At 47.1% G+C, this 14,045-nt stretch overlaps 1 protein-coding gene across 1 annotated transcript in view; it reads left to right on the top strand.

The window, feature by feature from the left end:
* FTO (FTO alpha-ketoglutarate dependent dioxygenase) overlaps positions 1–14,045 on the top strand; it is a 315,956-nt gene that overhangs the window by 85,496 nt on the left and 216,415 nt on the right. The window contains exon 3 of the mRNA XM_037066304.1: positions 8,491–9,115. Within this exon, the coding sequence (XP_036922199.1) occupies positions 8,491–9,115 (625 nt within the window). The remainder of the gene's footprint in view (positions 1–8,490; positions 9,116–14,045) is intronic.

Raw genomic sequence — 14,045 nt, 5'->3', positions numbered from 1 at the left:
ACTTCTCCCCTCGGCCCCCACCGTCAGTCTGTTTTAACACAGCATCTGTAGTGTTCTTCTTAACACATAAATCTGCCTCTCTTGCTGGCCCTTAGGTAGATTGCCATCTTGTTTGGAGAGCCTGTGACCTTCCATTCACCTACGAAGCCCTGCAGGCCTGGCTCCTGACTGCTGCTGTCCCCGAATTTCCTGATCCTCCTGTCCTCTCTCCACCCCCCAAGCTCTGGCAGCCTTGCTCTGCCCGGAATACACCAAGCAGGCTCCTACCCTAAGGCCTTTGCACTTGGTGTTCTCTTGGCCGGAGCTCTCTCCCTGCCCCAGGTATCTGCGGGGCTGGTACCCTGGTCTCTTGCATTCTTGTGTGAGACGTCTCCATCACAGCGGCCTCTGACCATCCTGGGTAAAGCAGCAACCTTCACCCCCCACTCCTCCTGCCCAACTTGCTTGGCTTTGTGTTTCCCCATAGCACTGGGTTCAGTCTTAAATGCTCTGTATTTTACTAGATAAACAGGCACATACTGAATTGAGGGAATAAATGAATTCACATACATCTTTGTATCATTTAGTAGCAAACCAGAGGTCATCACAAGACTCCAGGGCCAAATAAATGTATAGCGCACCCGTCAGGGTGGCTGCAAAGTCATCAGCATTTTGCAGTGAAAGTTATGTAGAAAATACAACTGGTATGATGCACACTTCTAGAGAGTGCAAAATATAAATTGCTACCAGCAGAATTTATTAACAGCCGGATTAGAAATACACTCATGTGAATTGGTGTACCCTAACACTTTTAAATGAAAGGCATTTCCCAAGTCACTTGATGATTTAAAATTTTATTTCCCTCTACTGAAGCTCAAGTTCCATTGGACATCATTCAGGTGAGCCTTCTGTAAACTGGTTTCTTTTTTTTAAAGGATTTTCTTAATTTTTAGAGAGAGGGGAAGGGAGGGAGAAAGAGAGGGAAAGAAACATCAGTGTGAGGTTGCTTCTCACATGCCCCCATTGGAGATGTGGCCTGCAACCCAGGCATGTGCCCGGACTGGGAATCGAACCCTGTGACCCTTTGGTTCACAGCCCGTGATCAATCCACTGAGCTACACCAACCAGGGCTGTAAACTGGTTTCTTAGTCATTTAACACCATGTCTGACTTCTCCATATGATAAAATTCTTTCAGAAGCATCCCTTAATACAAGAGGAGAGGATAGAATTTTTATATAACGGTTTAAAGTTGGTAGAAAACACAGCCTGTGCTCTAGAGAACCTAGAATTCCACGTCTTTCAACCCTTGATAAAGGCCTGGCATGTTGGCAGTTTATATCTAAGATACTTTTCTAAGTGCTTATTAAACTGTATAATCATCACTTACGTCATAGAATCTTTTGTAGATCTCAAGAAATATATAATGTGACCAGACACTGTTAATACAATTGCGTGACTGTACACTCCCTGGAAAAAACGTTAATAGGATCAAATGAAAAAAAAATGTTAACAAATTTGGAAATCTGCCAAAAGCTTTTCCAAATTATTGTGCAATATCTGATGTTCTATACGCACCTGTCCAAAATGGAACGGGGACTTATTTGTTTGACAGCATTAATTAATATTAAATTATTTCATGTTCAGTTCTTTCCCAGAGTTGCTTGCTGTTCTCTTGAAAGAAAAATTTAACAAATGCTCCAGGCACTTTTGTGTATCTGGTACTAACCTCACTCCTTTATAAATATGAAGAGAGGGCATTGAGTTTTGGAGTTTTTTTCTCTTGCATTTTTTGAGATAGTGGCAATATTAGCCAATTGCTATTTATATTAATATTTCTTGTAAACAAGTCAAAATTTCCTAGAGCACCTAACAATATTCCGAGTTACTTTTTAAGGCACTAGAACTGATTTTGAAAATTCAGGGTCCTCAGAAACAGTCTCCCGGCAAACATAAGAAATGTCATGAAATTAAGAAAACTTGAGCCCTGGCTGGTGTAGCTCAGTGGATTGAGCATGGGCCTGCGAACCACACAATCGTGGTTCGATTCCCAGTCAGGGCATGTGCCTGGGTTGCAGGCCAGTCCCCAGCAGGGGACTCATGAGAGGCAACCATACATTGATATTTCTCTCCTTCTCTCCTTCCCTTCCTCTCTAAAGATAAATAAATAAAATCTTTAAAAAAAAAAAGAAAACTTGAGTGCAACATCTTTTCCCTGATTTTTGTTTTAAAAAGTATTTTACATTTATTTCTGTCCATTTGAAAAATATACAGCTATCTAAAGGAGAAAGTTGAAATTATGCCCAAGTTCACCAGACATGAGTACCATAAACTTTTGACCATATTTTCCTCCAAATCTTTTTCTTCTGTGAGTATTTACATATGTACATTTTTTCCCCTTTGTATGAAACTAGGATCCTATTGCCTAATTATCATGATACTGATTTCTTGTAAAACAGTAGCTCTTTTACTTATATTTTCCATAAAACAATATAAAAATTCTTGTAAGGTATGTTACTTTACTACTTCATCTTATGAGTGATATACCATTTTTCTTTCTAAACTGCTCTTGGGCATTTTGGTGTTCAGTTTTAAATCATTATGAAGCAAGGTATGATGAATATCCATATAATCTAGCTAAATTTCTCTATTTCCCTGTGATAAACTCTTAGAAATAGAATAACTAATAAAAAGATGAATATGTGAGGTTTTTGATGGATTTTTGTCCAATTGGCTGTAAGCTGGGTTGTATTAATTTGCTTTTCTAAATCTAGGCTATCAGACTATTTGATTTGCACTCACCAACAATGTGTCTTATTACAATGGCAAAATTTTATTTTTTGCAAATTTAATGGACAAAGCTACATTGAAAATAATCTAATACAATTGTGTTAATTTATAATTTTTCTGACTTCAGTGCAGTTAATTTTTTTCTATATTGAAGAGCCTTCTATATTAATTTGGGTGAATTTTCCTATTGATATATATGTATAGTCTTAAAAGTATATATATTTAAATTCAGGGTGGTTCTTCATTAAAAATTTTAAGCCCATTTCTACCATATAGATTGCAAATATTTTCCCAGGTAGCGTTTGCTGTTTAGTTCTATAATTTTTTTAATGCAAAAGTTTAAATTCTTGTCTATGCCAGTGTACCGGTCCTTCTCTGTGGAACTTTATTGATAAGCCGTGTGCAGGTGCAGTTCACATACGATAAAATCTACCTCCTGAAGTTGTACAATTCCGTAATTGTCGGCAGCGTTAGAACATCTCCAGCTCCCCAGAGAGGTCCCTCCTGCCTCCTTGCGTGGTTTTATTTCCCACCTCTCAGCCCAGACACTCACGCTGCTGCTTCCTATTGGTCTCCGCGCTTTTCTTCTTGTGCTCTGAGAAAGAAGTCATGCTAGCGTATATTTGAGCCACGTCCTGGGGGTACAATGGAGAACAAAACAGTTGCCACCTCCTTCTTTCAGGAGCCTGCCGTCCTGCAGGAGAGATCATTGAACACAACATCATAGTTCAAATACATGCTAGTTCAGAGAAATACAGGGCGGGGCGAAAGGTTTTTAGTTGTGAGTACGCAAAACACGGAGGTTGTTCTCGTATTATTATGTGTTAGTGATTGCATTATTTTCCATGGGAACCAGTGTAAAGCCACTCCTATGTAGTTACGGAGTGATGGCCGATGTGGAAGGTCGGTGAAGAACAGTGACGGGGTGGTGTGGGGGGGAAACTCAGGAAGGCTTCTTTGGGAAAGAGCGCTGGGGGCTGAGAGGGGCCTGGCCAGGTAGAGCTGGGGGACACAGCCTGCCTGGGAGGCGAGGCGCTGGGAGGAGAGGCCGATGTGGGCAGTGGGGAAAGGGACATGAGACATCGGGGAAATTTTTTTAACACTTTCCTATGTCATTATTTTTTATTTTTAGAATGCCGTTTTTAACCTCAAGGTATTTACATGTGATACTCCTGTGGCCACATGAATTTCCCAGGCCCTTAGAGTTATGGTTCCCTATGTTCTATTTATTTCCTATGCTCCCCAGCCCCAGGACGTATTAACACCAGGGAGAGTGGTCTGTGTGAGTGTATCTTTGCAGTCTTCTTCCTCTCAGCCCCACAGGAGTGTGTTCTAAAACAAAAGTTCCTGGGGACTATTGTATCTTAACTTTCTTTAATATTTTTACATTGAGGGCTATTATAACAACACTGGAGTTGTTAAAATGTGGAAAAATTTTCTTCTTAATTATCTTGCTAGTTAGATGTGCTTCAACTAGACTAAGCCCTCCTGGAGGACTTGCTCAGATGATAACCAGTTGAGGAATAACATTGGTTACTGTCCATGGCTCCAGAATGTTCTGTCTCTCGCTCACGACATTTCAGATCTCTGCTCACAAGCTGCGAAAGCAGAAAGCGCGATATTTCTGTTCTTGTGTTCAAACTAGAAATTGTGAACACACCCCCACAGCCTCATTGACAGGCCATAGTGGTATGCCACCTAACTCTGCCCTTTGTCCCTTTACACTGTGACTCCCCAGCTCAGATAGGGGAGCGAGCCATGCCGACCATGCCCTCCTAGGAGACCAATCTCGCCCCATTCGAATTGAGTTTTCTTCTGCCTGCTTCCTCACACTGTCTTCCTCCCTTCGACTTCCTGCACTCTGGACCAGCCAGAACAGGCCAGATAACTCTGGAGGAACAAACAAACCTCAGATCTCAGTGGCTTCGCCCAACAGTATTTCTTGTTCATTTTACACATCATTTGTGGGTTGGCAGAGAGTCACCGCCCATGAAAGTAGTGACTCAGGAATTCAAGCAGCCACCAGCTAGCTGCGGTGCCAAGGAGAAAAGTGTTCTGGAGGGTCTGGCCCTGACAACGGAACGCCCCGGGCTAGAAGTGACAGCCATCACCCCTCATCGGGCAGAAGCAGTCCCTCCCTTCATCCAGCACGAGGGGGCCAGAGGGGGCCAGACGCTGGGCGGTGGGGAAGGAGTCCAGAACTATCTGGCCAACAGCCCTAATGACCAGCACGTATTCTTAGCTACTGATTCGTTTTACATTTTCACTGAGACAAATGGAAGCGCCCCTCTCCCCGCCCTCTCAACACCCCCAGGCTTAGTCAGCTGCCTGTTATCAAATTTACAGTCCTGTGTCTTTTTTCCCTTCCAGCCTCATCCAGTGTAGCAAGCATTTTTTTCTTCTTTCCGAATGCTTGGGATCATGTCCTCCTACCAGTAATAAGTTTTGAGCGTAAGCAGTGGTGCCCTACTAAACGTGTAACAACAGGTTCTCTGGGGTGGGCAACAGCCTTGAGTTTGGGAGTTTCCCGATTTCCTCCCCGTGGCCCTCCACCCTCGTCAGTTTTGACCGGGCGTCACTGAACGTGCCACCAGGAAGAGGTGCACACGATAGGCTGTCTCGGGGTGAAGCCAAGTGACTCCAGAGCACCGTGTGTAGGTTGGAGTCCCAGTACGTACACACATTTCAGCACAGCTTGATTTCTCTCTCTTTTTTTGATTCGTAATAAAACAGTTCTACTCTCCCCTTCAACACCAGTGGGTTGCCCTACAAATCCCAGGGGTGTATCTGCCTCCCTTGGGGACACTGCTATTCTAGACACCCCAGGACTGTGCTCCTGTGGCTAGTCCCCCTGTTTTATGTGACATCAGCCTCCTCCTCTCGTGTCAGCCCCATGAGCATGCTGACAACGCTCTCTTCCACCGTTGGGAACCCCGTCTGATTCAGCCTTCCCCTCCACCAACAGCTCTGTGATTCCGTCCCAGTCACAGCGGGACCGCTCGCCATTTACATGAACCGTCTCCACCTCCTTCCCTTTTGTTCCTCGTGAGCCTACTCTCATGGCCCTCACTCTTCAGAAATGGCATTGTCACCAGTGATTTCCATGCTGCCAAATCTGGTGGGTCCGGTCTGTCCTCCTCTCACGTGGCCTCTCACGGGCAGTTGACATAACCCACGATTCCATCCTTACGGGAAGGCTCTCTGGGCTTCTGCATTAGAGCATTGCTGGTCTCCATTGCCGAGCCCTCCTCTGCGCCTGAGGAGATGGCGTGGGCGCCCTCCGGTATGTGCTGGTTCCTTCGGAGACCCCATGAATGCCCAGGCCTTTAGAAACCCACCGTGTGCCGACAGCTTCCACCCTGACGTCCGGAGCCCGGCTTTCTTCCCTGAGCCCCAGCTGCGTGTTTTCATTGCCCGCTCACTTTTTCCACCTGAGGACTTCATAGGTCCCTTAATGGCTACAGCCCCAGAACAGAGTTCCTCACTGCTCTCTAGTCGTCCACCCTCCATTTCTGTTTTGCCCCCACCTTGCTTATTTCAACAAATAGTGAGCTGTTGATTCATTTGTTCAATTCGGAAATTCGGAAGTCATCCATAACTTCGTTCCTTCCTTCACCCCTCCCATCTAATCCAGAAGCACATCCTTTCGCTCTGCCAATTAAATACGTATTTTTTTCTGTCCATTTATCTCCGTCTCTAATCCAGACCATCCTCATGTTTCTCCTGCATGGGTGTAATAGTACCTAATAGGATATTCTACTTTCATATTAGCCTCTTTCCCTTCCATGCCCGGTATTTTAACTGAGTGATTTTTATCAATGAAAATCAAATTACTGGGACATGGAGAAGGGTATGGGTGGGGGAGGTAAATGGTGATGGACGGAGACTTGACTTGGGGTGGTGATCACACAATTATAGAATTGTACAACTGATACTTATATAATTTTATTAACCAGTGTCACCCCAATACATTCAATAATGAGGAAAAAAAGGAAAAGAAAAAAATCAAATTACTCTTCTCCCTTTGAATCCTCAGTTTACTTGCAGTCAAGTGCAGAGTCCTTACTTTGACTTCCAGGTGTTACCCATCATCCTCTTTCTCGTCTCCCCTCCCTCTGCCTTTGGCTTTTTTGGCTCCCGTGAAGCTGGCCTTCTTCTGTCTCTGCAGCAAGCCAATCTCCATCCCTCCTCCCAGGATGCTCTTTCCCCAGTTGGTCCATGACTGGTGCCTCCTGTCCCTGGAGATCCCAGCTGACCTGCCAGCTCCTCAGAGGGCACTTCCTTGCTTTACGATTTCCCATTGGTTGGTTTGGGATGACTTTTTCTCACTTGTTTATCGGACTTGGCAGAAAGCCCTGTGAAGGTAGGAACCTCCTCTCTGTAGAGTGTTTATTTTGTGGGTGCTCTGTAGACATATTTGAAGTGAAAAAAAAAGTTTGGGAGAGTAGATGGTCTTGCCCTGTTTAATCACATACACAGTGATGGTTGAATGAAGACACAGAAGGAATGTATGAGAAAAGGGTGGGCAGCACAGTACTCAGAAGCAACCCAGTCACACTAAATTCTACCAGGGTAAACGTGAAATCCTGTGCTTTGGTTTAAAAAGAAAAGAGGTCATTCCACTACAGGGAAGGAGGGGACTCTGGCTTGATTCCAATTCACATGTCGCTGGGAGCGGGAGGTGCTGGCTGAGAAGGCAGAGCGGTGTGAAGTTGCGTCAATAAAGCCACGTCATTCCATGTTATAGCAACTCATCTAATAGGACCCTCCTCTGCTGACATCAGTTGAACTAGTCTGACTTTCTACATTGCAGTGGAGCACCCCACTCATTCGTGTACTCACTCACTCATTCATGTACTCACTCATTCATGTACTCACTCATTCATGTACTCACTCACTCATTCATGTACTCACTCACTCATTCATGTACTCACTCACTCTTTCATTCAAACGTTGGCTAGTGTATTCTGGACCCTAGTCTTACAGATGCGAACAAAATCGTCCCGGCTCTTGTGTTCATGGATCTCGGCGTCCAACTCCCAAAGAGAAGTGCTTTCTCCTTCAGTGACACTGTTGGAGCAGAAACCCGAGTGTCATTTATGGAGATGCCCTCCGATCTCGGGGTTAAGAAGCCCTGCTCTGGAGCGATTCTGGAGCCTGCAGATTTCAGCTCCAGGGTTCACCCGCTGAGTGACTTTTGGCAGGCTTTAAGCTGTCTCTAGGCTTCAGTATCCCCATCTATAAATGGAAGGTCGGAATAGCGCTGCTGCTTAAAGCTATGGGAAGTAAACGAGTCTGTGTACGTCAATCTCTGAGAATAGTACCTGGCCCGTACGCAGTAAGCACTGAATGCGTAGGGGACGGGCAGTTAATTAATAGAATCACGTTTCCTGGAGGACCACAGGCTGGAAATCAGGTTGAGGGCGGAAGTGGTCATGGAGGGGGCCTGGGAGATCAAAGCCTAAATTATCACATTATTTTGTGTATGTGTTAAGGACTGCTGCTCGAGCTTGGACCTGCAGTCTTGGCTGCAGAGTTGGAGGGAGTTGTGTTACGTAGTCCTCTGTTTTAGGCTAGAGAGACGTGAACCCTCTTTAGAAGCACCACTGGCCAGGGTTTTCAAATTTATTTCTTTTCCCTCGTGCCTATAGAGAAACGCCTTTTTGCCACGCTGAAATCAGCACCCTCCATAAACACGCATTTTTGCTCTGGTTTTGCTTCAGTGGCAGCTGAAATACCCCAAACTCGTCCTCCGCGAAGCCGGCGGCGTCCCCGAGGGGCTCCACAAGGAGGTCCAGGAAGCCTTCGGCGCCCTGCACAAGCATGGCTGCCTGTTTCGGGACCTGGTCCGGATCCAGGGCAAAGACCTGCTCACCCCGGTCTCGCGCATCCTCATCGGCAACCCCGGCTGCACCTACAAGTACCTGAACACCAGGCTCTTCACCGTCCCCTGGCCCTCAAAGGGCTCTGCCGCCCACTACCACGAGGCGGAGATCGCGGCTGCCTGCCAGACCTTCCTCAAGCTCAACGAGTACCTGCGCATCGAGACCATCCAGGCTTGGGAGGAGCTGGTGGCCAAGGACAGAGCGAACATCGACGTCGTGCCCGTGTGCATAGGGCCGGATTTCCCGCGGGTCGGCTTGGGCTCTTTCGACGGGCCAGATGAAGTGGACATTAGGAACAGGTCTGCATACAACGTGACTTTGCTGAACTTCATGGATCCGCAGAAAATGCCCTACCTGAAAGAGGAGCCTTATTTCGGCATGGGGAAGATGGCGGTGAGCTGGCACCACGACGAGAACCTGGTGGACAGGTCGGCCGTGGCGGTGTACAGTTACAGCTGTGAAGGTACCGTCCGCTCGGCGGAGCAGATGCCTGCATGGCCCGGGGCCAGAGCTGTGCAGGCTCTGGGCGTGCACGTGAGCATGTGTGCGTGCGTGCATGTGTGTGTATGAACACAGGCAATGTGTGTCCTTTTTAGGCCAGCCACAGCTGCCAATCTGCAGAACACACCGACTGCTCACGCAGCTGTGCCGTCTGGCTCACTGTCATACTGACACAGCGTGTGAGCACAGCTGTCACTTTGTCCCTCCCAGGCCCCTCAGAGCGGCGTCTCGGTTTCATACAGTGAGTGCCTTTCTCTCAAGCACAGAGAGGGTTGGGACGCTGCTGATAAAGTACCGGGGAAACAAAAATCTGTCCAGTCTCTCCAGGTTCCCACAGGTGCACGTTTCCTGCCTTGCCAAAGTGTTTTATTGTGGTTGACGTCACGCTCTGGTCGGGAGTGACTTGTCAAACAGGGACTTGTTCTTGGCTTCCTCCCGTCCTGACCGGTGGTTGGTAAGCAGACGGTCCTCTCTGTTTAGGACACGCTCCAGCCCCCCACTTGTCCTGCGCATTGAGACCCAACAGGGGGGGTTGTGGTGGACTCTTCCTCCCGGACCCCTTGCAGCACGGATCACAGGCTAGCTGTTTTGTGTGGCCCGCCCCAGTTCTCCTTCCGTTGCCCAGTTCCTGTGTGTTTGGGGCTCCCAGTGTAGTTTTCCAGGACCGGGCTATTACAAAGGTGACTGAAGCTGCCTAGCGTGGTGTGTTCCCCGCTGGCTCTCTCTGTTTGCCTGATCGTCTGACAAAGGAACACAGGGCGTGGGTTTGTTCCCTCGCCTGTTTCTCTCTCCTACTTGTGTATTGAGAGATGCTCGGAAAACCAGCGTTCTTGACAGCACATGAGGGAATGAACTGGAACTTTTCAGGGTTAGTGTTTTCTGACAACAGTTTTTTTAAATTGGATCGTCTTCTTGTTGCTAGTTTTTTGTTTACTGAAATGACTGTTTTGCAAAAAGGGATTGGAAAAAAAGCAATCCTCACGGTTCTCTTTTGATTTCTTACCATTTCCCAGTCTCAGAGTGTTCCTCAGGATACCCGAGCTATTTTCTAACTTGACCTTAGGCCTTGAGCCCGAAACAAGTCGTTCAGCAGTTGGAAATTTCACCAGGTTCCTTGGCGTCTCAGATACTGAAGCTGACTTAAGAAAATCACTTCGAGGGGATTTGATAAAGCACTGAGATCCTGTGATCTTTAATGAGGCCTTGCCAGGGCTCTGAACTCTCATGTCCGAGAACTCTGATGTGAACCAACAATGAAGTTTGTCGGTTTCCCTCTTCAGGAGGCAGCACTCTGAGACGGAGGCCGGCGGTATGTGGTGCCCCAGGCGGCCACAAAGGTGTCTTTGTGCTCCAGGTCCTTTCGGTCTTGCAGCTTAATAGCCCCATTGTCCTCCCAGAGTGTGGGTGACTGAGTCGTTTCTGAAATCTAGAATATCTCTCAAAAGGAATTTAAATTTTTAATGACTAGTTTCTGTGGTCCAGACTCGTTAAGACTGATAAAGTGTACAAATGCACATAACCTTATAAAGGTTTACCCTTTGGTTTTCACCTGGAGCGGGGAACTGCAGGGCTGGAATCTGTAACCCCTGAGATTCCCAGAAGTCTGTCTAATAATACGGGCAATACTGGGAGCTCTCCCTTATTGTGCATCTACTATGTGCCGTCCGCTAGGATAAGCATTTTACATGTATCAACTTACTTTTTACAACAACCCCATGATCAAAGTACTACCATTAGCCTCATTTTACAGATGAGGAAACTGAGGCACGGAAGGATGCTTCACTTTTCCATGGCTATACAGTATGGATTAGCAGAGCTAGGATTTGAACCTGTGCACTTGGGCTCCAGGGCCCTAACAGCTTTGGCCGATTGCCCCCTCAGCAATAGGTGTTTCCTATTCCTGCAGTGTAGATTTCTCTGGGGTCTGGATTCTTTTAAATGTCTCCCCCTGGACGAGTTAAAGGGATGTTCTGCCTGCTCTTCCCTGCAGGTCCCAAACTCTCGCTTCCCTCTCCCCACAGCATGGGCTGTGTCTTTCCACACAGCCTCTGGGATGGTGAGAAGTCCTCGGCTCTGTGAACTGGAGCCTCGCTCGAGGTCTCGGGCTGCACACGTGAGAGTGGGTCAGGTGGTGCACGTACCTTGAACGTTTTGGGTGGGTCATCTCTCCCAAGTGACTTCCTCCAGGTGACTAGGGACATGCTTGTTTCTCTGGCCTCCTCAGAATCCTGCCAGAGGTCTCTTCACGCAGACTTGAAGGGATCCCTTTGGGTTAAAATTGCATTTGGGGTTGGGAAGGGCTGAAAATGCACAGAGTGGTCATTTCAGACAACGGCACTGTTTTCTGGGCCCTTGAACTTGTTTGATGAGCACTTGGTAAGGGAAGTTCAAAGGTAGCACGGAGGCTCCAGAGGTCAATCACATGCCCTTCTTGCCTGGAAAGTACAGGTGGGGGGAGGTGAGCTCCTGTGATTCCCATGATGAAATGCTGAACATCCGGTCTGGAAGGGACTTTGGAAATCACCTCACTGAAGCCTCTCATTTCACAGATGGAGACATGGAGGTAGGGAGAATGGAAGTGACTTGTCCAAGGTCCCACTGCTGCATAGTGACCAGAGGATGCTATGGGGAAGATTCATGTAAGATGCATTGGGAATTCAGAAAAGAGGAGATTACCTCCTGGTGAAATTGAATTCAGGCGAAGCTTAAGATCTTTCTGGACTTCGCTCTCCATGTCTTTTCCCAGTGAAATTTTCATGTAGGTTTAGAGTGAGCTGGTCACTCCTCCTCGGTTTATTTCTCCGAGAAGTAATTTATGTAGGACACATGCAGTTATACACCAAAGTCATTGGCTTCCCAAGCGGTTCTGGTTACTAGATCTCTCTGGTAGGGAGATTGAAATGGTACAATTTTTAATCAGGAATGGCTTTGGGGAACCAGGTATAAATAGGCAGAGCATTTGATTTTTCTATTCCAGCTTTGCTGGCAGTTGCAAGTTTCCCCAGGAGATTAAAAAACAAAACCAGCCCAATTTCAGCAGGGAAGGCATTAAAAATGCATTGTTTAGTATGGTAATACACCTCGTTCTTACACCGGAACTCCCTCAAAAAGATCACTTATTGGTTACCATTTTTGTTTACTTGGAAGGAAACATTTCCTGGGACCTCATCTTTATAGGAAAAGCAATTCTTAAGATATTTCAGGGCCAAAGATGGCCAAATATTGCAGATTCTTGGTCTTTTTTTTTCGGTCTCATGAAGGGAGGAGGAAGGGAGGCCAATTTTGCCTCCTGTTGCGTAAGCGACAGGCTAGAAAGTCAAGACTCCGCAGTGATTTTTTTTTAACCCTCCTATTCCCGTTCATGTCTTTGACTTGGGATGAGGTGAATCCAGTTAAGGATGGGAATTTGTTCCCATAACTGTGGAATCTTTATATTTCTCAGCCCATCTCTGAGACCATGGAAAGCTAGAGTGTAATCGCAGCTTAGGGTTTCAGAACAATTATCCTTAAAAAATGTTGTGATGTATGATGTTTTCCTTAGCCTGCCCGCATTTCTGTTCAAGGTCTCAAAGCTTACTTACCTTGTGTTGTTTTGAAGTCACTTACGCTGCTCAGTAAAACGGGTTTGGTCTTAGAAGTCACATGGTTTTTTTTTGCCCCCATGCAATTATTTATTCAGTCAACAGAAAGCATCTACTGTTTGCCAAGCTCACTTCTTGGTGCTGAGCATATCACAATGAGCAAAAGTCCCTGCCCTCACACAGCTTACCTTTTAGCAAGGAGAGGCATGAAAGACACAGATCAGTAGACTGTATGGCGGGTGCGAGGCATGGGCTAACAGCTAACTAGGAAAGTCGGGCTTCGTTTAGAAGGAGACGTGGAAGCAAAGGCTAGAAGCCGAGAGTGAGTGAAGAGGGAGCAGGCTACACGTCGAGGGGATTTGGAACGCGAGGTTGTGGAGTTTCGGAAGCAGGACGTGGGGGTGGCATCGTGTGAGAGAAGAGGGGGAGTAATGGAAGTGAGGACAGGCAAGGCTGGGGGTGGGGGTGGGCGGAATTTAGGGCACATGCAGTGTCGTGTGCAAGGTACCGGGCTGGTCCTGGGGATGGGAGCCACTGCATGCGTGAGAAGGAGCAGGGAGGCGCTCCGGCCACAGGAGAGTGGGAAGGCAGGTGCAGTCCCCCACGCTGGAGACGTGGGGCAGGTAAGAAGAGACAGAGGCGGTGGCGAGCCTGGGCACACAGTCCCAGCTTTCCACCGGAAAGGAGTGGCGATGCTCAGTGCTGGTGATGAGGGAAGACCCGCAGGGCCGTCTCCCGTGGGTCAGCGCTGGCCAGCAAGAGTGGTTGATGTCCGCCTTTCTCATTGGCCTCACTGAGGTGTAATTTATAGGCAGTAAACTGCACATATTTCAAGTTTACAGTTGCATCAGTTTTAACACACCTGTGAGGCCATTGCCACCACGGTCAGGATAGGGAACCATATACCCGTTGCCCCCAGAAGTCCCCTCGTGCCCCTGTAGTCCCTCTTTGTGACCCCCCCTTCCCTCCCTGCCCCCTTGCTTCAGGCAGCCACCATGCTGCCTCTTTCACCAGACCATTAATTTGCCTTTTCTAGAATTTTGTGTACACGGAATTACACAGTATGCTTTTTTGGGGGGGGGGGGTGGCTTCTTTCATTTAGCACAATCTTTTTGAGACTCATCCATGTTACCATGTGTATGCGTGGTTTATTTTTTCTTTCTTTTTTATTGTGGTCAGATCTACAGAACATAAAGATTTACCACCACATGTAACCATTTGTTGTAAGTCACAATTCAGTAGCATTAAAGATACTCACGTTGTTGTGTGATCATTGCCATCATCCGGCTCCCTAACTTTTTCATCGTCCCC

The sequence above is a fragment of the Sturnira hondurensis genome, unplaced genomic scaffold, assembly GCF_014824575.4.
Source record: "Sturnira hondurensis isolate 20B ecotype Veracruz unplaced genomic scaffold, ASM1482457v3 Scaffold0016617, whole genome shotgun sequence".
Taxonomy (NCBI): Eukaryota; Metazoa; Chordata; class Mammalia; order Chiroptera; family Phyllostomidae; genus Sturnira; species Sturnira hondurensis.
This window is presented reverse-complemented; position numbering and strand designations above follow the sequence as displayed.